Source organism: Saccostrea cucullata, unplaced genomic scaffold, assembly GCF_032062105.1.
Source record: "Saccostrea cucullata isolate Sc308-1 unplaced genomic scaffold, CSIRO_AGI_Scuc_v1 ctg4257, whole genome shotgun sequence".
Lineage (NCBI taxonomy): Eukaryota > Metazoa > Mollusca > Bivalvia > Ostreida > Ostreidae > Saccostrea > Saccostrea cuccullata.
The window spans coordinates 1-22,257 of NW_026931668.1; the positions used below are offsets into that span (position 1 = coordinate 1).

Consider the following 22,257-nt stretch of genomic DNA (forward strand, 5'->3'; position numbering starts at 1 on the left):
ATTCATCAGAAAAATATTTATATTGACCGAGGCGAAGCCGAGGTAAATTTAGTTATTTTTTCTGGTGAATAACAAACCATATTCAACACCAAAAGAGTCCATAATTGTTTTATTATATAGTCGGGATTTGAAATGATAAGACATTGAAGGCTGTATGACGACACCATTTTCATTTGCGATCTTCCATTGTTGAAAATAAAAAAAAATCTCCAGATTACTGTTTGTAACCTCCGTGTTTTCCTTTCCGAGTTTTGCTAAGTGTAAGACGTCCAGATGTTAAAAAATAAACCTGAAATAGGTTTGAATAATTGTTTTCTGCACAGATACGTAGCTCGCAGCGGCCGTTGCAACCATTCTTTACAACGTTGTTTGATATTTTGATTGTGACGTCACAATGCCGTTGCACGTGCATTGACCCTCCGGTGAATACGGCCTCAAATCCGGTGAATATGTAGTGTTATGAACTGTTTGCGTTTGTATAGATTATATAGGGACTATAAATAGACTATATAATAATCATAACTATTTTTTTTTGATATGCTAAGTTTACTTTCAAATAGCAACATAAATGTAAAATTTATAATTAAAAACCTATTACGTATATACATTTATTCTACATTTTGTTTTTATTTATTATGTTAAGTATAGTATGTACAGGTGTATATATAATATCAAGAGAATAAAGCTATATATATTTAATATCACGTACAACAATCTGTTATTTGTGCACGAATACTTCGTCTGCTTTAATACACTTTTTGGTGTATAACAAATACCAATACTAGGGTATTTAAATACCAATACTAAAGTTTTAAGCGCTAAACTTAACACACAACGTTAACTTGATATAGGCAAACCAATTTTCAAAGTATTTAAGTGCAGTATTTCAAATTTCGTAAAGAACTTTTTTTATCTTGTATTTAAGGAATGAATTTAATAGCTACCCATTTTATACGGTATAAACTGGGTTGGGACAGTTTACGCTTTATGAACTGTTCCAACCCAGTTTATACCGTATAAAATGGGTAGCTATTAAATTCATTGCTTATAATTTAATTTTCATTCATTTGATGTAAGAAAAAAAAACGATTGTTCCAACAAAATGACTTCAATTTGTACAAAATTTGAATGTAACGTCAGGCGGATGAATACGTTTTTGACGCAAGTCATTGTGACGTAGGCAACCCATTTTATACAATATGAAATAATTTTTATCCAATCAAATACAGCGTTACAACCAGAATTAAATTATATCAGTATAAAAGGAAAAAGAAAAAGGAAACAGAATGAACGGCTGTTTGAATTCGCTATGCATTTCTGTAGAGTTAAAACAATTTATATAAAAATATTTAACATAAATATAATAGTATATTAAAAAGTGCGTCTAAAATGTTTAACAAAAACACACAATGAACATAATTTTTTTAATAAAGAATGAGGTAAATATTTCATCAAATCCTGATTGACAAACTAAGAAATGTTTAGGTGCGGAGAAAATTCGGACACGTGTTGGGCATGACCTAAAGCAAAGACCGCTTTATGTTTATTACGTTTATTACACAATTTTAATTTCTCTATTTTAAACACGATTTGCTGTAGTACGTTTTTATTTTAAAATGACGTGTTCACATCTACATATATAAACATTTTCAGAAATATGGTTTAATGTTAATTCATCCAAAGACGTAGCAGGTTACAGAATATTACAAGATTTTACCCTAGCAGATAATGCGCGTTTTACAATGGCCCTAGCGGACGAGGATATTACGCGTTTTACAATGTGCCAAGAATTTTCCCGCTACACCTCAAAGAAACTAAAAGAGAAGAAATGTAGTGGCGGATCTAAGGGGAGATTAGTTTTTTCCTCTAAGAGAGAGCAAGGAGCCCCACATATTTGTTGCGTTTTTATTAAATTAAAACTACACTGCATATCTAGTTGTAGAGTAACATTAACTTTAATTCTAAACTTTTAATGTAAATACCTAAAATTATACAAGCCCACGGTTTGTTGACGCAGAGGACCAGGGATACTTTGCTTATACATATACATTTAAAAATAAACAAGAATTATATAATTATGAAAACCATGCAGGTTCGTGCACGAGCGTTTAATGTCACTTGGATATATATTTAAGTATCCGATCCATAAAAGGACATAATTTTCTAACCTAAAATATCCATGCTATATTTGATACTCTGAGACTAATTCAAAGCAGTTTAAGGTAGAAAAGGATTTTCCATGGGAAATTTTCAAAAATATAATTACCTCAGCAGTAATTTATTAATAACGAATGCATTGAGGTCTATGGGGAAAAGCAGATTTTTTAAAATAAAAATTTAAATACTATGAATATCAAAAAATGCCATGGTGAAAAGATACATATAATTATTAAGAAAATAAAAAAAAAATAAATATATTATTTTTCACAATTTTTTTAAATTGAGTTTTATTGATTAAAAGTAATAGGGGATAACTCTTCAGCGACGGGTGAAGGTAAAAAATTAGGACACATTCCGCTCTTACATATTGAGACTAAAACATGAAGATTATGTCTTCATATACCGAGTATTCAGTCAATATATATATGTTATATCTTCAAATTAATTACATCTGAGTTATTATGGATCGGATTCCTTAACAGATGAATATAAGATATTTTAAAAAGAGATCACTTTGAACAGTCGATCTTTAGTTGCTTCATTTAAAACAATTATTTGGATTGACGCCGATTTTTGACGCTTGCGTCAATACAATTATGTTTCTAGTCAGTTACAGTTTTGAGAATATCAAATCTGAGGATCGTATGTCTAATGTTAATTTCACCAGTCAGGTGCTTCAGAACATCATCAGGAGTCATAACTCTGCCTTTTAATCTTCCATATCAATGAAACTTTATAAAGAAAATGAACCAGGAACTGTATATTCCTGAATATATGCGTGGATTTAATTATTGCGTAATTTCGCGAGAAGCATGACAGGTGAAACTAGATAATTTCTGAAATCAATGTAAAATCTCTTGATCAACTATCCATTCGAGAATCATTATCCTCGGGGCTTGCCGTTGAAGAGCCCATTTCCAATAATGAGTACTCGCGAAAAATAAGGAATCAGCTGTATTTAATTTCAACAAAATCAGACAAGGCTTCTATCGGTAATAGTGATAAGGCTTTACATTTAACACCAATTCTACAGACCACTCAATTAGTGTTACGTAATAGTGATAAGGCTTTACATTTTACACCAATTCTACAGACCACTCAATGAGTGTTACGTAATAGTGATAAGGCTTCACATTTTACACCAATTCTACAGACCACTCAATGAGTGTTACGTAATAGTGATAATGCTACACATTTTACACCAATTCTACAGACCACTCAATGAGTGTTACGTAATAGTGATAATGCTACATATTTTACACCAGTTCTACAGACCACTCAATGAGTGTTACGTAATAGTGATAAGGCTACACATTTTACACCAATTCTACAGACCACTCAATGAGTGTTACGTAATAGTGATAAGGCTACACATTTTACACCAGGACCCTGTTGTATCAACGGTTCATTTAATTTAATTAAGAAATAAGGTATCATTTTTTGAGTTATATTGGGATGTAAAACCGGTTGGTCACGTGATCAAATCCCATAAAGCCCGAAGGGCTTTATGGAAGATTTGATCATGTGCCAACCGGTTTTACATCCCAATATAACTCAAAAAATGATACCTTATTTCTTATATTTACACTTGTTGCTATGTTTTTGCCCACAACGCGTTTCCATACATTCCTCTTTTTTGACCTAGACAAGCGCTTCAGTTAAAATGACGTAACAAAAAATAGTTCCAAGGTAATGCAACTATTTATTTAATACTGATTAAAAAATAAACAGTTGTTTAAGTCACATTTACAATATATTTTCTTAAGAAGAAAAATTACAAGAGAATTAATGTGTATTATAAGAAATACGAATAAAACTTTGCGGAGTGTCACTACTTCCGTTGACGTAAAGAGGTCACAAGGCGTCTATTTGAAGTTGAAAACACACTGGTTGAAAACGGACTTGGAGAGAAAATCAGACGACATTCTGGTGCATACAGAAGAACTAGCATCGAAAGAAGGATGATTTTCATTTGGAACGGGGGAGAAAGGTCTGTCTTGTTTACGAGGAGAAACGGAAAAAGAAGCAGATGGGGTTGTCGAAGTGGAGGTACTGCACGAAAGGTTGGTGTTGAGATGGCGGTTTAGATCAGGATTTGTAAGTAAAGACATGCATAAGCTTACAGAGCGTTTTTGTTCATTGGACAATTCTCGGTTGTAGGTTTTCAAAGAAGCTTCATTGCGATGCCCACTCATAAACATAATCTGTCGGGACTCGAAGCCATGATCGCTCATGGCAGTGATGGCAGTGGCTCTCAAGCAGTGAGGGGTGTAATACTTGAGACATTTTGAAGACTTGCAAATATCCGCCATGTATCCACTGAAAGATCTCTTCGCCAAAGGTTTAGATGTATACCACAGATCAGATCCAGAGTTCATCAGGGCTTCTTTAAAGCATGTGTTAAAAAGACCTTTAGCACTGGGCTCCGTCTTGCTCATCAATAAGCGCAGCATCTTCACAGGGCAGATATCACTGCCAGGAACCTCGTAGATCCGCTTTCCCGCAGGAGCTTCATCTGATCCGATTCCTCCTTGGAAATTTTTTTGCTGCGTTTCATGTCGAAGCGTAATGTACTCTAAATTGTTCTCATCTTTGTGAAATTCAAAGGAATCCATCTGTAATTGATGGTGAAACTCTAAGCCACGCGTAACTAAATGGATAGACAAATTGTACCAAACGCATTGGCGAAGGACAATTGGGGAATGCGGAGCCGAAAGAAAATACGAAGATATGCGTTCAAGGTCTTCAGGATGAATTACTGATTTGTGCTTTGTAGCTCTCGATACACCAGTTTTTGTCATTGATTTTAGCATTCCATCTTATGTGTAATTCGCTGTTTTGAATTCCTTGTCGCGGACAATATCTATTGATCTTCCTAAATCTTGAAGGTGTCTGTTGATGGCAGCACGGAGGTTTTTTAAGCTATTCTTGTGATAATTTTCTGCCTGTGCAGCCGTTAATTCTGCCGCCCTTTTTGGAGTTGATTTGGGTCTGGCTTCGCAATAAAATTTCCTCAATTTCTCAGCAAGGATCTCAGAAGTGACAATTTTGAAATCAAGAACATCGGAAAAGACCTCCAAGTGCCAATCTATAAATTGTAAAGGGAATTTATTTCAACATTTGATTTTGATTTCATTATTTATTTATTTTCTAAAATTTTTTGTTTGTTCTGTTTCATAGTTTGCATGTTGCATTGTTTGATTGATTTGTTATATTGATATGTTAGTTTCTGTATTGGTTTGTTTGTTTGTTTGTTTGCTTGTTTGCTTGCTTGCTAAGCTGTTGGCCTACATTTTAATTCTTTATTAAACAATCATCTGTTTGTAGACTGCAGAGAAAAATCTGGTATACCTTTGTGCTGGTGAATGTATTGTTTTACTGTAAACATACTCGTAGAACATGCTTTTGCCTTATTTACAAGGATATATTAATATCAGCATTGTTTTTTTTTTCATTGGTTCAATTTATTTATTATTTATACTCCTTGTTTTAGTTTGTTGTTATTTTTAAGCACTACATAAAATTATGTACCTTGAAAGAGTTTCACTCCCCATTGGGTATTTCGTTTTGTTGAGACAGATTGTCTGGATTCCTCAAATTCTTTCAAATTTTCCTCAGACATGGACTTGAATCTCTTAGTAGGGGGGGCAGGCATACCAGGGCTAGGAAGTCCCTCCATATCAGACATTTTCAGCTCCTTCTCGACCTCTTCAGTCTCTTCAACGCTTGCTGGAGCCATAAAAGGGAGATCCAGAGCGGCCATGATATCATTGTCAAACAGAAGATACAGCAATGGGTCGTTATCACAGAGGTCAAAATCGCCAAACTCATCCATTGTTTTGGTAGGGGGGGTTGAAAGCAGACGTGTATTATGATAAATGAATAAAAAAAAGTTTTTTGTAATGTAAAAAAAAGTTTTTTTGAACAGATTTTATTTTATGTATTAAAATTATTTTATTTTTAATGCGACATTGTGTTTCAACGCCTTGTATTTGATTTCAGCCGGGTTTGTTTACGTTCGTAGTAAAAGTAGTGACCCAGTTCTGAGGAGGTCAATGTATTCATGCGCGCTATTTATCATATGACCTCTTGACCCCAAACCTGTTTTATTGGAATGTAAAAACGACCCACTCAAGTAATGTTTATATAGGACAAAACATTTGCAAGTGTAAATATTGAATTATTAAGCCTAATGATTCATTAAATTCTTAATGATACATTAGTTAATGAAGGCATTAAATTGTGTTGTACAAAACCTTTATTATAGTCTTATTAATTAATAAATCATTAAATATTTAAGAATTCATTAAAATCAATTAATGTTAGGAGAATATCCCAAAAAGCATTGCGTTTCCATTTCCGGAAAGGGCGTGTCCATAGGCGTTTCTTTTGTAAAAATCATATATAGATATTTAAATAAATAAGATCAATTAAAACTCCACCAAAATGGTCGCTCGTTTAAATTATGACACAAAAATAGAAATTACGTCATTTTATCAATTCTGCGAGCGTCTTGAAGAAAACAACACAAAGTCTAAAGATGACAGATGAGCAGCTATCTAAACCGATGAGAAACCGCGGCAAGAATTTTGACACGAAAGAGATTCAGTTGTTAACGGAATTAGTGGAGAAAAATATTAATATTCTCAACAGTAAATTGACAAACAGTATCACGAACGAAAAAAAAGAAGAAAACCTGGGAGGACATCACCACGCAAATAAATTCTTTGGGGATTGCAAGCCGTTCAACAAAATAAATAAAAACTAAATGGACAAACATGCACCAAACGGCGAAGAAAGAGTACAGCCTTAGCAAAATTTCCCAAAGAAAGACAGGGGGAGGCCCCTGCGCAAAGCCTCTATCTAACTTCAGTGAGAAGATCGTTGACTTGTATAAAGATTCGCCGACATTCACTGGATTATCCGGGTTTGAGACACAATCACTTGGTAAGTTTACATTCATACCAAACATGTTAAAAAAAAGTATTGAATTATTGTTAATAGGAAGGAGGGGGGGGGGGGGGGGTAATAACAATACCTAGAAAATGTTGAAATAAATATACGCGGGTTCCATTGTATCGCGGTATTTTCCGAAAAATCAAATACATAGCTCATATCATTTTTGTGGATAAAACTATCTGTCTGTCATCTGAATGTAAATTTTTGTGATGGCTAAAAAGAATGGAACATGCGTCAAAAAAGTTTTTATTCAAATAAAACGTAAATTTACAGATTTCAGTTCCCGTTTTTACTATATTTAGACCACTGAATCTATAATATAATAAAATGCAGAATAAAATTCGTGTTTTGAAAGTCTGTAGTGTATATAATTGTTTATTTTTTATGTAGAATTACATCGTAAAATAAAAAAATAAACAGTGAAGTCTATACCACAAGTTTCCATGTTTTCCCATTCCGCGATACTATGAGACTCTCCAACTTTGGAGGTAAATAAGACTTCCTGTTTTAAAAATAGACCATAAATAAAACGATGCTAGCTTGGAAAATGATTTGACACTAAAAAGTTATGCTATAGTTAGAATTATTAATATCATTTGATATAAGTTAAATTAAAAATTTAAAATTATACTTTTTATGCAAAAGAATTAAGTACTGCGATATAATGAGACACCAGTATAGATATCGTCAACAGTAACAGGAGATTAGGGGTATAGGGGTCTAAGACTATTTTTCGTTTACTCTCAAATTCACCCCCTCCTCGGCCCCGGCCCCTTTTTCATTCCACCTCGGACTCGACTCTTCCAATCTATTTGTAAAATTGAAATGTGTTTGCATTTAGAGAGTAATGGCAAACAGAGAATTAAAACAAAAGAATTATCTTTTTTTTAATAAACAGACTAAAGCAACATACAGATCTTGGGCTCCCCCCAAACCGTGTGTATGCTAACGGAATTGCTCAATCCCAATCCATGCGATCAACCTAAGGAAGAAGAGCAGGTCCTCGATGAGTTGTCAGATCCAGCGCAAAACGTGGTCACCGTGGCGGCAGAGGTTCACGTTTCTGCAGCAGAAATGCCAACTACAACGTTGACGAGCATAGAGCCAAACATGTAAGTATAATTATTATTCCTAAAAAAATAAATTGTGAAAAGTTTGCGTAAATGAATGTCTTTTGATTCAGTAAATAGCTTAATCAACTTAATTATGTATTACAATGTTTAGTTCTGCATGCAATAGAAGTGGTTACACTTACCTGTCGTATACATGTATGTGTAGTGACCTAGATTTACTAATTACATGTAATAAGTTATTACATATTTATACATGTTTATAATATTAGTAAAATTAAACAGAAATTCTTGATTGCATGCATTGCGGTATGTTAGCAAATTTTAACAAGAATGTTAAAGTTCGATCTTGCATCAATAGTTACTTTCTAAACACATGCATTATAGGTCAAAAAAGGTGGGTAATATTGGTCAGCGCAAGAGGGTAAAACTTGAAAACGTGACTCAAATGCAGTACGCAGTTTTGGTGGAACAACAGCTGAAACTACGGGAGCCAACAGAGTACTACAGGTTGATGAACAAAAAGCTCAGACGGGAATTGGATATGTCTTCTGAAGATTGACTGATTTTTTCTCTTCTTTTTCATATAGATGGATATTTCACTTCAAATATAACTTTAGGATTTTGGAAACAACAAATGCATTTAAAGTGTTTGTATAAATATCAGAGAACACTTTCTGTTGCCGAATTCTCAGTATTTTAATAAATAATTCTACTCACTGTCATCATTTTTTTTTTCCATGAAGCTCTGCATATTGATAAATATTCATAAAGAAATGACAATACAATAAATGAATAAAATACAATCACTATACACCAGTGTATATACCAATGAACACCTCAACTAACTGTTTTCATGTCGTTCAATTGAATGCACATAAAATACATGCACGTTCTTAAAAAATAATGTTGCGTATTGTAATTTCTGATGTTTTTCCCATCCTCGGGTCCGTTGTACTGCCCTTGAATATTTCCATCGACGTCCAAATCTTGATCTTCGTCTACAAGTGGCTCCCGGAATAGAATTGCAAGATTGTGAAGTACAGCACATGCTCCTGAAATTAAGATATGTATGCATATGTTAACCCGGCAAGATCTAAATAATGCCAATATTATTACTTGCAGTCACGTAGCATCGTTTTTGAAAGTGAGGGGGGGGGGCAGCCAGAGAAAATTTTTTTGGCTTACCTAAAAAAGATGAAAAGCAAAAAAAAGGGGGGGGGGACTGTCCAAACTTGAAAATCCTATTTCGTGGTGGAGAGCGGGATGGGGGGGGGTGTATAGGCCAACTCTTTTTCAATGCCGACTTCTTTCAGTACCTTTTTTTGTATTCAGTACTACATTTCCCTGATATCCATTTCCTGTAGTATCAAGGGGGGGGGGGGGCAACCAGTCTTTCAATGAATATTTCCAATGAATAGTAATACCGTATAAGTGGAATTTTTAGCGAGACGCAAATTTAGCGATTTGTCCTTAAAATCTGGTAATTTATTTTTAGCGAGATGTTATTTTAGCGATTTTAAAATGCACAATAAAGAAGCTATTACAAATTAAATTAATTATTTTTAAGCGACGTTTTATTTTAGCGATCTCGGCACCCTCGCTAATAATGCCAAAATTAAATCCTCGCTAAAAATTCTACTTATACGGTATTGGGGAAAAAAAGGGGCACCCCCTCCCCCTGTTGCTACCTGCCTGACTTGCGAATGCTAAATAAATATGTTACTCAGCTTATCAAATAAAGACATCTGCTCAAGCCTTGTTATGTACATTTACCAATGACTGTGCAGACCCTCTCCGGTGTCATCCGTATTTCTGCATGGAGGAGGTGAAATCGCCTCTTCCGCCGGCCAAATGCACGCTCAATGGTCACCCTGGTCTTCGAATGGGCCGATTTGAAGCGTTCCTGGGCCTGTGTCGATGGTCTTAGATACGGGGTCATGAGGTAAGGTTTTACATGCGTAACCGCTGTCACCAAGAACAATCCCATCCTTAATCGAGTAAAACTTCTCTTCTATAGTCTGCCTTATTCCTGACATACGGAATATGTGGCTGTCATGGGTACTCCCGGGCCATCTAGCTACTATATTGGTAAATCGGCCTGAAAAATCATGCTCTTCTTTTAAAGTAAAATATAACAGTTTAGATTTCAAAATAACAAAGAAAAGCTCTCACTCTCTCACCTGTAAAATCACAGATCGCCTGCACATTTACTGAGTGGAAACCTTTCCTGTTCACAGACGCTGGTTCATTTTGAGATGGGGCCTGGATTCGTACATGGGAGCCATCTATACGCCCTATGACACCAGGGAATCCAGCCAAATTAAAGAATTCTTTTTTATGATGGCAAGCTCGTCATCTTCAGGCCATTTGATAAACCGGTGAGCCAGGGAAACAAGGGCTCTAGAAACTTTACGGACGACTCGAGAAACAGTAGACTTGTTCACTCCAACAGTATCTCCGACGACTTCAAGAAAACTCCCACTAGCGTAATATCGCAAAGAAATGAGTACCTAAAGAATTGAAATAAAGTCGTATATAGGTCTAAATATGAACATTTTGTCGAAAAAGAAATCATTCGAAAACTTTACAAATTTGCATGTATTTTGTGACAAATTATGTTGTTAATGATCGACCTACATGTAAGATGTTAATCTTATTATTTCAAGAAAGAATACATTACAATAATCCTTAATTTTGAGTGGGTTTTACCTTAAGGGACATTGTTGGGAAAGGTTTTGTTGAGAATTTTTAAAATACAAATAATATGTATGAGTCATATTAGTTTTAAGTGTATCGGAAACGATATTACTGTAATGTGTGTTAATAAACACGTACCATTTAAATAATATTGAGTTCGTCGGATTTTTTTATGCCATGAAATGTAGGCTAACTTAGTGTGTTCTTTTCCAATCCGACTTTTCTAAAAGCGGAAGAGATTGTGACATGAATTGGAAGAATTAATTAAATCATAATGTTAGATTTTAGTTTTAACTTTTTATAGAATCACTTTGATCAATCACGAAATAAATACTGTAAACCAACTTTTATTCGCGACGACTTTATTTCGCGATTTGCCAGGGGTAAATCAGTTCGCGACGATTAATTTTCCCGATAAAAGCCTATTTAGGTTCCCTTTTAATAGACACATAGACTTTAAGAACCGGTTCGCGGCGAGAAATATTCGCGACGACGAGGCTCTCGCGAACTTCGCGGAAATTTCTCGCACGCGAATAAAAGTTGGTTTACAGTAACCGAATTAAAAAAATAAGTTTCGTTTTTAAACTTTTTTTCGGTACAAAGTTCATAATATTCAATCAAATCTAATTTTTCTATCGATTTACCGGCATAAAATCATAAAAAAACCAGTTCATATTAATTTTTTACAAAACAGATTTTGTTTCATAATCCGTTCAGAATATTAAACACTTTATTGGAAATTCACCTGTTGAAGACGAAATAATTAATGCAATCAAACAATCATAAAACACGCAGGATTGATGAAAATGAATTTATTTTTTCAATTAACGAAAAAAGGTGAAAAGGTAAAAAATTAACAATGAAATTTGTTAAAATTTATGCTATTCTAAAAAAATACAAAAAACGCATACTTAAGACCCATGATTGGTGAAGACAGTAAACAAATTATTATTTAAAAAAAGGAGAACAATCATGAATTATGTATACAATATATAAGATAAGATAATTTAAGATTTATACAAAGACATAGTTATCCCCTCCCCCACTACATACATGTATATAGTAGAGGCACTGTAAGTTTCCAAGCACCTTTGTGCCTTGATAAGCGAAGGGGAATAACTTGTACTTAGAATCAATCAAGAATTTTGTCGTCACGGTTCACCTGTTTATAATAAAACAATAAATAAATAAATAAAAACATTATAAGAAATCCACTTTAGGTATAGTTATATGTATTATTATTATAAATTATTCCTGATTTATTATTCTTGGGTTATCTATGAGTAATGTCGGGTGACGCAATATGTGACGTAACCAACGAAACCAAAACAAGGGAATGCATGGGGGTAGGCCTATACAATATAGTGGTGTTTGACCATTTTTGTATGGACAATACATTGTATGACAAGTAAGTTTTTTAACCAGTTATGTACCTGTAATTCCGTTGATAGTGCCTGTGACCGTCTAGTTCTGTGGCCGATAATTGGATCAAGAAGCTCTACGATTTGTTTAATCGAGTCTTTTCCAAAGCGATATCGCCTACGGATGTCCTCGTCAGTCATGTTTTCTACAGAAAAACGTTCTCTAAACACTCTATCAGCCCTCCTTCTACCTAACTGACCAAACATTACGTTGACCTCCATAGTTAATGAACGTTTAAAGAAGCCCTCTTGGGTTCATTAAAATTAGAGAAGTTAATGATGCTTTAATGCACCGATCTGTTCATTAAAACATTGATACAACGGAATTTAATGACACATTAAAAACAATCAATTTAATGAAGATTTAATCATCCATTAAATGTTGATACAACCGGATCGAGTTCTACAGACCACTCAATGAGTGTTACGTACTAGTGATAATGCTTTACATATTACACCAATTCTACAGACCACTCAATGAGTGTTACGTAATAGTGATAAGGCTACACATTTTACAACAATTCTAAAGACCACTCAATTAGTGTTACGTAATAGTGATAAGGCTACACATTTTACACCAATTCTACAGACCACTCAATTAGTGTTACGTAATGATAAGGCTACACATTTTACACCAATTCTACAGACCACTCAATGAATTTTATGTAATAGTGATAAGGCTTTACGTTTTACACCAATTCTACAGACCACTCTTTTAGTGTTACGTAATAGTGATAAAGCCACACATTTTATAACAATTCTACAGACCACTCATTTAGTGTTATGTAATAGTGATAAGGCTACACATTTTATACCAATTCTACAGACCATTCAATTAGTGTTACGTTATAGTGAAAAGGTTACGCATTTTACACCAGTTCTACAGACCACTCAATGAGTGTTACGTTATAGTGATAAGGCTACACATTTTACACAAATTCTACAGATCACTCAATTAGTGTTACGTAATAGTGATATGGTTACACATTTTACACCAATTCTACAGACCGTTCAATTAGTGTTTCGTTATAGTGATAAGGTTACACATTCTACACCAAATCTACAGAATACTCAATGAGTGTTACGTAATAGTGATAAGGTTACACATTTTACACCAGTTCTACAGATCACTCAATTAATGTTACATAATAGTGATAAGGTTACACATTTTACACCAGTTCTACAGATCACTCAATGAGTGTTACGTAATAGTGATAAGGTTACACATTTTACACCAGTTCTACAGATCACTCAATTAATGTTACGTAATAGTGATAAGGTTACACATTTTACACCAGTTCTACAGATCACTCAATGAGTGTTACGTAATAGTGATAATGTTACACATTTTACACCAGTTCTACAGATCACTTAATTAGTGTTACGTAATAGTGATAAGGTTACACATTTTACACCAGTTCTACAGACCACTCAATGAGTGTTACGTAATAGTGATAAGGCTACACATTTTACACCAATTCTACAGATCACTCAATTAGTGTTACGTAATAGTGATAAGGCAACATATTTAACAGCAGTTCTACAGACCACTCAATGAGTGTTACGTAATAGTGATAAGGTTACACATTTTACATCAATTCTACAGACCACTCAATTAGTGTTATCTAAACAAATGTGTTTTTTTATGTTTCGGGATATATATCTAAATGAGGCATTGAGGCTGAGAAGAAAAACTATAAGTATTATTGTGCACTAACATCCTGTTAGGAGAGATAACTCATTAATTACTGTTTGTTTGTTTTTGTCTTCTTTTTCTGAATTAAAGCAAATGAAATGGCAATTTATATCACTTTGTTAATATCTTAATCAAAAATTAGATTTTTATTGGAAATTTAAAAGAAATGTTATGTTTATACAGATATAAAGATTAATCAGATACTTATAAACAATATTCTCACAATAAACGTTACATGAAAGTCTACATCTAACATAAGGTCATTCCAAGATTTTATTTTTACAATATCCGGCGTCCGCGTACGTCTTGCTTTTCATTAAAAAAAACCATCCATACCAGATAAAAAAAAACAAAATGAATGAAATTCATTACTCTCGTAAAAATATAAAAATTGCCCATTTTCCTCGACATTTGTAAAAAATAATGAACTTATTTCTACATTTTAGAAGACTGTATTTTTTACCCGTTAAAACTAGTTCATAATATCTTAAAATGGAGGAAATATCTAATCCACCCTATGTTTTGTGCCTTAGTTGTATTTCTTTATTTACAAACAAAAACGTATGAATTATCTGCAAAAACATATTTCAAGAACGATCGCGAGACTTTTAGTTAAAAAATCTGCATGTGTTTACTAATACAATTTCAAAGTTTCATTTTCTTTGTACCTTGTGTCAAAAAATTAATACGGTAAATTGTTTGAGAGTTACTCTTCCTTTCCTGTCTTGTTTTCATAAAAATATAGAGTTTTAATAGTTACTAATATGCAGAGTGCCTTCATGCGAAAGTGGTTTGTGTTTTATCTTGAGTCGTTTGATTTTGTCGTATAACAATAAATAAATTTTAAGCATTCCAATTTCTTTTTGTCTGGAATAGAGAGATAGAGTTAAAAATTTGTATATCTTTTAAATATCCAGCCTATTTCTCATGTAACTATATTTTAGATGTAAAGCTTATTTTCCATATCAGGATACATCCGATAAAAAAATCTCCTTAATTGATACTTCAGCCTATCTCTAATATATATATATAAAAAAGATCCGATGTAAAATGTGTCTCTCATAAAATGAAAACTATATATAAGCGGATACGCATTTGATTTCTAAAATTGAATTAATTGATACATACTTTGAAGTTTGTTAAGTAAAACGATATCATAATTCAACCATACAGGCATTCTTGATATTGTCTTTTTTTTTAATCTTGAATATATTGAGCTAATTTTGTGACTTGAACTTGATGAGATTGAGATTAAGATCAAGTTTAATTTGTGTTTCCTGTCGATGATTTTTAAAATATTTTTTGTGGATTTTTAATTTTTTAGAGGGGACCTTAGGCCTGTACAACAGAAACAACCTACCGAGCGCTCGCGAACATTTCTGTTGGAGATGTTCAGATTTTTTAAGAGCGCTCGCGAACGTTTGCCCTGTTGAACAGGTCTCAGTTTTCCCTTGGGGACTAGTATTATGGATTTAATGCTCTCACAATGCTTGTTATTTTAGATTCTTTTAATTCTAATATATTCAGTACGCTAAATTACTTCTGAAAAACTTTGATCTTATTCTTTCAAAGGTAGCTAACAGTAGACCGATGGACCTTACAACATCGATGTAGAAGTTATGGTCTGCAGTAACTGGTTCGTTAATTCTCCCGCCAAATATCAACAGGGGACTGATGGAACTTACAACATAGATGTAGAAGACCCGGCCTGTAGTAACTGGTTACCATTCAATAATTCTCCCGCCAAATATCAACAGGGGACTGATGGAACTTACAACATAGATGTAGAAGACCCGGCCTGTAGTAACTGGTTACCATTCGTTAATTCTCCTGCTAAATATCAACAGGGGACTGATGGAACTTACACCATAGATGTAGAAGACCCGGCCTGTAGTAACTGGTTACCATTCAATAATTCTCCCGCCAAATATCAACAGGGGACTGATGGAACTTACAACATAGATGTAGAAGACCCGGCCTGTAGTAACTGGTTACCATTCGTTAATTCTCCTGCTAAATATCAACAGGGGACTGATGAAACTTACAACATAGATGTAGAAGACCCGGCTTGTAGTAACTGGTTACCATTCGTTAATTCTCCCGCCAAATATCAACAGGGGACTGATGGAACTTACAACATAGATGTAGAAGACCCGGCCTGTAGTAACTGGTTACCATTCGTTAATTCTCCCGCCAAATAAATATCACCAGGGGACTGATGGAACTTACAACATAGATGTAGAAGACCCGGCCTGTAGTAACTGGTTACCATTCAATAATTCTCCCGCCAAATATCAACAGGGGACTGATGGATTTTACAACATAGATGTAGAAGACCCGGCCTGTAGTAACTGGTTGCCATTCGTTAATTTTCCTGCTAAATATCAACAGGGGACTGATGGAACTTACAACATAGATGTAGAAGACCCGGCCTGTAGTAACTGGTTACGATTCGTTAATTCTCCCGCCAAATATCAACAGGGGACTGATGGAACTTACAACATAGATGTAGAAGACCCAGCCTGTAGTAACTGGTTACCATTCGTTAATTCTCCCGCCAAATATCAACAGGAAAATGTCATTCCTATCACGTGCGAGGGCATCATCTTCTATATGACGTCACGTGACGTAGAGCCGGGTGAGAGCTTCTGGTCTGATATTGGGACGGGTATGGGAGGTTTTTAGGCGTAAACCGCATACATCCGGGTAACTTAAGAATGAAATACATTTTATGGTTAATTGTTTACATCCAGGTATTTAAAGAATCTACTTGTCACATAACTTGACTATATACAAAACAATTTAATTGCATGCTGTTGTTTCTTTGGAGGTTTTAGGGCGTAAACTCCATACATCTGTGTATATAATTTAACAATTTATTTATAGCTTGCTGAATACTGTTCGTTTTCTCCACATCCTTCGATGCTTTCATTTTTATCAAATGAATACAATATTAAAGAATATTTTTGTCAATTTTTTCTAATATGCATTTGATTAAAGAATTGATACTCTTTCATGAAAAATTATGTAGATTTTTTTTATTCCTTTGATAAAAAAGCTATATATATATATATTTTTTTTTGCTTTCTACAAATTTGATTTTAAACTTCAAAATAAAAACTGAACATTAAATCTGCGTATCAAAATTGTTAATTTCTAATTTCATTCATAAACATTATGTTCCTTTGTTATTCAAATTGAAATAAAGTTTGGCCTAGGTTTGCTTATGCTCGTCAGAAAATATTCTATCGTTACCTATATCACGACGCAAAAAAGAGAAAACATTCCCTTTTAATGTCTATTGAATTTGATACAGCAGATCAAATTTAATATTTTTCAGAGCATGCGGGATGTAAAGCATCAACTCATATTTTCAAATTTGAGGATGATTTAATTTTTTCTTGTCCTTTTCTGCAGAAGTTGATCTCAACGATTCATTTGCATTTTGTGCTAATGTTTTGACATTTGACGACCATGAAAGACTCATTTTTGATAACTGGACACCTGTGACGTATCAAAACTGGAATCCTAACAACTAGGGCGAGACAGCAGTTGGTTTATAGTATATTCGTCTCTTCGGAAGAGATCTAGATCCATCCTCAGTATTTTAAATAATCTATGAATAACATGTACTTGGAAACAGAATGTACGTTTTATTATAGTGTCTCGTTATCTTCGCAAGGAAACTTACAACTCAAATATCTTCTCACTATACGTATATTTAGACATTTTGACCTTCATTTTGAAATTCGGCACTTTTGGGAAATTTTCCTAAATTTAATCCTTGATCATATGAGCTCTGGCTTTCATATTTCAATGGTGTATTCCATGCGTAAAACGTCATAAAAAATAGTAGGAAATGAGCTTGTCTTTCCATCGCGGCAATGTGTTAACACCACGAGCTGAGGATCTACTCATGCTGGACAAAAATGAAATTGAAAAACCGCCAGAAATTGATGTAAGCAAATTTGACAGTGTAACAAAAGATAGGAATACGTTTACTTCACTAACTGCCGATTTTCATACATTTTACACATGCCAGAAACGTAAACAAAACCTTTTAGTGTAGCTATTTAAAGAAGCGTATAGTTGAGTGCATGACGGTTTCAGTGATAATTGGGAGAACGAGGATTGACGTCAAATGCTTCAAGTACTTTTGATGAGGGATCTCTCAACTGTAACGATTTACATTTAAAGGATAAATGGTAGATATCTTGGTCCCCGTTGGTTTCACAATACGAAAGGTCTTGATAATGAAACATATGGAGATAATAAACAGAATTCAATATAAAAACTCCATAAAACAATACCAACTAGGAGGAGAGAATACACGGATCTATGAAACATCGGAGGCGGGATAAGAGGCCATGGAAGATAGCGCGTCCCCTGCCAATCGATTACACCGGCCATTATGTTTCTTGCCATGGTTAAGAAATAAATTGACTATCACTTAGTATGCAAAACGTGAGACAGCATTAGACTCAATGATAACTTGTACTTGCTGACAAGGTCATTGTATTGATCATAGATCTTACAAAATGAGGACTTTAAATGATACTACTGAAAGTTGTGTTTCATCACCTTGTTTGCTAGGGTATGTTAAGAAAGCATTCAACTCATTTCTCGGGAAATTTAGACTTCTTAAAGAAAACTAAGTTTGATAATTTACTAAACCACTGGTAAACGTAAACTTTTATTAACTATTGCATAAAGATTTTTAAAAAAAGTGTCTAAGGTCAAGACGTGCGCCACCACCACCACTACATCACGCGACTTTTATTAATAATGAAATGTTCCTAAATAGCGAGAATACGTACTTTAATGGCAGACACATTCCTTTAACGTATCGTTTTCAGCTTAAACTTAAAATGTATGTGAAAGGAACATTTTTCTTAATCACGCAATATAATTTTTTATTCACCAAGCATATTGCCTTCTCTTGGGGGATTTTTTCAGATTGTAAAATTTGTTTGAGTATGAAAGGAAAAACATGTACAAAAATCATGTTCTTGAAATTCAGCTACAAGTAATTGTCATAAATCTATTAAAATTCGCTTTGAATACACACTGATGAAGTGACAATAATCAGTGTTCAACATCACCTTCTACGATTTTCAGGTATCTTTAATTCATGATCTTTACAAATAAATTACATTTGATAAACTTTCTTGATTAGTTTTGAAATGACAGTTTTAAAAAAGACATGTTTTTATTGTATCACAGTAACTTTTGAATTTTGTTTTGATCTAATTTACAATTCAGTTGAGAAATAATTTGAGAAATTTATCAGGAAATCTCAATAAGGAAGTCATGATATTATACCTCTTGGTAGTTTTCTTGACAACGCTTATTAACTGTTAGTTTAAAATTGTGTCCCTTCCTTCATAGCTGAGACAGAAAAAATAATCTCTCTATAGATTAAATGCTGTTGGGATTTGATTATGATACCTGCGGATGTGGTGATTGACATTTGATATATATTTGATATTGATTGATCCATCAATCAATTGTACAGGACCGTGAATTATTTTATAGATGTTCGAAAATAAACGGAAAAAGAACAATATCACTGTCATCGCACACTTGAATTCAGATAACATCTAGGAATTAGTTGATATTAAATTGCTATAATATGTACTTTTAACTGATGCTACTCTTCGTACCAATTTTATATTTTTTCAGTAATTTATAGTAAATAAATCTCCAATGATCCATGTAAATTGCAGTTTTGCAAAGAGGCCAACTAAATATTCATATTTGTAATTTTTATATATATATAAATGTAGTGACAAAGAGAACTTCGTTCATGTTTTGTTTATTTTTTTCTCCTCATCTGAATTCTTGTTGATTAAAAAAACATGAAATGAATTTCCTATTATACTTATCAGCAAAATATTAAGGTCACGGGTATCCTATATACACAAAAATAAAAATCTCTCTCTCTCTCTCTCTCTCGTGTTTTTTCAAGAATCGATTTTTTTTGTCTGCATAATGCATTAAAATCAAAGAATAAGACTTATATATCAATCGTTATATTTCATGCACATAGCATAAGGATACCCCCCTTTCAATGATACTAATATTAAAAATGAGAATACGTATGTTCCTGGTTTCTTATTCTCCTAATGCTTCAAGCTTACATAATTTTTTTTTTTACGTCATGAAATTCCGTTAATTTAATAACGTTAATTGACTCAATAAAATAAAGTTATTGTTTTAGCCTCTCTGTACTTTCATGAATTAAATGTCTTTTCATGTCGCAAAAGATAAAAAGCTTTCATGCGACAAGAGGAATAACTTGACATGATTATATCATCAAATTTTAATTCAAGAAATTTAAACAATTGCACTCTATTTTCTTATAATTTGCTGTTTTGATTTAAGTAAAACATATCAGTCATTCAAATTGGATATATAAAAAAGATTTAAGTCCAAAAATATATATATATATATACACTCTTCCTAAACTGAAAAATACACCATATAAGGCTAGAAATTGAAATGAGAAAGAAAAAAGAATACAATTGACATAGAATCAAGGTTTCAAATAAATAGCTCTTTTTTTATTTTCTACTTTTAAACTGTTTACATCCGGGTATTTAAACAATCTACTTATAGAATAACTTGAACATATACATAATGTTAATTAAAAACTTTTTTATAACATACTGTGGATTCTAGTGAGGCTTTAAGGCGTAAACCCATACACCTATGGGAATATGATTAAACAATTGATTAAAAATATCATTTCAATTTTATCAAATGCTGTAAAATACAATAACATTTTTTTTTTTTAATTACTCTAAATTGCATTTGATTTAATAATAGGTATTTTTTTCATCCACAAATGATGCCACTTAAGTTTGATCACCTGTAATAAATAGTTTGATAGATGATTTGCCTTCAACAAGTCTGATTTTAATCTTTTAGATAATTAAAACACTTCTCATTTATTCTGGTAAATATATATCTCTGAAGTGTATCAAACATATAGGTCTTTTTTGGAAAACATTTTTCTCGTTCATTCTGCGCAAGTTCATCTCAACGGTTTATTTGCATTTCGTGCCAATGTTTAGAAATTTGACGACAATGAAAGTCCCATTTCTGATAATTGGACATCTGTGACGTATCAGAACTGGAATCCTAACGACCAGGGCGAGACAACAGTTGACCCAATCTTTGGCCTCTTTTTAACTTATCATAACGACGGTAGGTGGCGCTGGGTGACTGAGAGAAACTATACGATAAAGGAGAAGACAGACTTAAACTCCCCTTTATTTGTGGGGATTCTGCATTTTATTAGGAACCAGGAAAATTTTTTGTTATATAATGTTTCATTTTCTTTAAATTTAAACAAACATTTTTACCTATTATTTTCTTTCTAATTTCATTAAGCATGGTGTAAAAACGTCTTAATACTAGTAATTAAAATGAGTCTTCTTAAGTTTATTTAGAATATCTGATGCCTCAGAAGAGATCTAAATTTATCCTAATGATAAAAAAAAACTATGGATAGCATAGAGACAGAATGTATATTATACAGAATGTACATTATATTGTGGCGTCTCGATACTTTTGTGCGGATAATTTTCTCCCCATACGTATAAAATTTTATTTTGCACAGTGATATTATAATATTTATGCACCTGTTATTTAAGAATCATTATATCACACACTTCTTGCTCATTTCTTTTGACAATATTTTTTTTGAAAACCAAAAGTTTTGACCTTGAACTGATGGATGTGAACTTCTTTTAAAAAGAAAAAAAGTTTAACAATGACCGTAGCCACTGAGCGGTTAGTGCTGGGAGTTTACTACTTTACTGGTTTTTCTCTTGTGGTAAGAACTTCTCTTGAATACAATATTTCAATCCATTATTTGGACCCCTGATTTTGACCCTTTAAAAAAAACCTTGGTTAGAACTTATGAATGGTTGATTCTTTGACTTTTATATTTCACCTTTGTATTCTTTTTGAAATTCCCTTGGTATCATCTACGTTGATTCATTGGCCTTGTCCAGTTTGACCTCTTTTTGAAAATCTTTAACTTTGGTCATAATTATTTAACTGATGCTGATTTTATGGTTTTTACAATAAAAATTAGATTCATTTTGAAAAACTTTTCTTTTGGTACCGAAACTAGTTTTATATTGACCTTGGTGCATTACCTGCAAACGGCAACATCCAACATAAGTTGCTATACGAGAGGACCTTTGTTTCAAAAACACATCCTGAATTCTTATCATTAGCT

The 22,257-nt window shown here is 33.2% G+C and overlaps 1 protein-coding gene and 1 long non-coding RNA gene across 2 annotated transcripts; one reads left to right on the plus strand and one right to left on the minus strand.

The window, feature by feature from the left end:
* Positions 1 to 3,594: 3,594 nt before the first annotated feature.
* On the plus strand, positions 3,595 to 6,331 carry LOC134233260 (uncharacterized). The gene is made up of 3 exons (XR_009984948.1): positions 3,595 to 4,223; positions 4,321 to 4,901; positions 4,971 to 6,331. It is a non-coding gene; the product is annotated as an uncharacterized LOC134233260 (long non-coding RNA).
* Positions 6,332 to 9,029: 2,698 nt separating this feature from the next.
* On the minus strand, positions 9,030 to 10,287 carry LOC134233261 (uncharacterized). Its single transcript, XM_062715241.1, has 2 exons — positions 9,966 to 10,287; positions 9,030 to 9,244 (listed from the first exon to the last, which is right to left on the minus strand). Exons 1-2 carry the CDS (start codon positions 10,177 to 10,179, stop codon positions 9,030 to 9,032), a joined length of 429 nt encoding a protein of 142 aa, XP_062571225.1. The 5' UTR covers positions 10,180 to 10,287.
* Between the last annotated feature and the right edge of the window lie 11,970 nt (positions 10,288 to 22,257).

Excerpts from the sequence above, each read along its gene's own strand:
- LOC134233261 (XM_062715241.1), bottom strand. The coding sequence starts at position 10,179 with ATGGGATTGTTCTTGGTGACAGCGGTTACGCATGTAAAACCTTACCTC. Across the intron at positions 9,245-9,965 it reads GAGGGTCTGCACAGTCATTG|GAGCATGTGCTGTACTTCAC; the intron begins GTAAATGTACAT and ends TCTTAATTTCAG.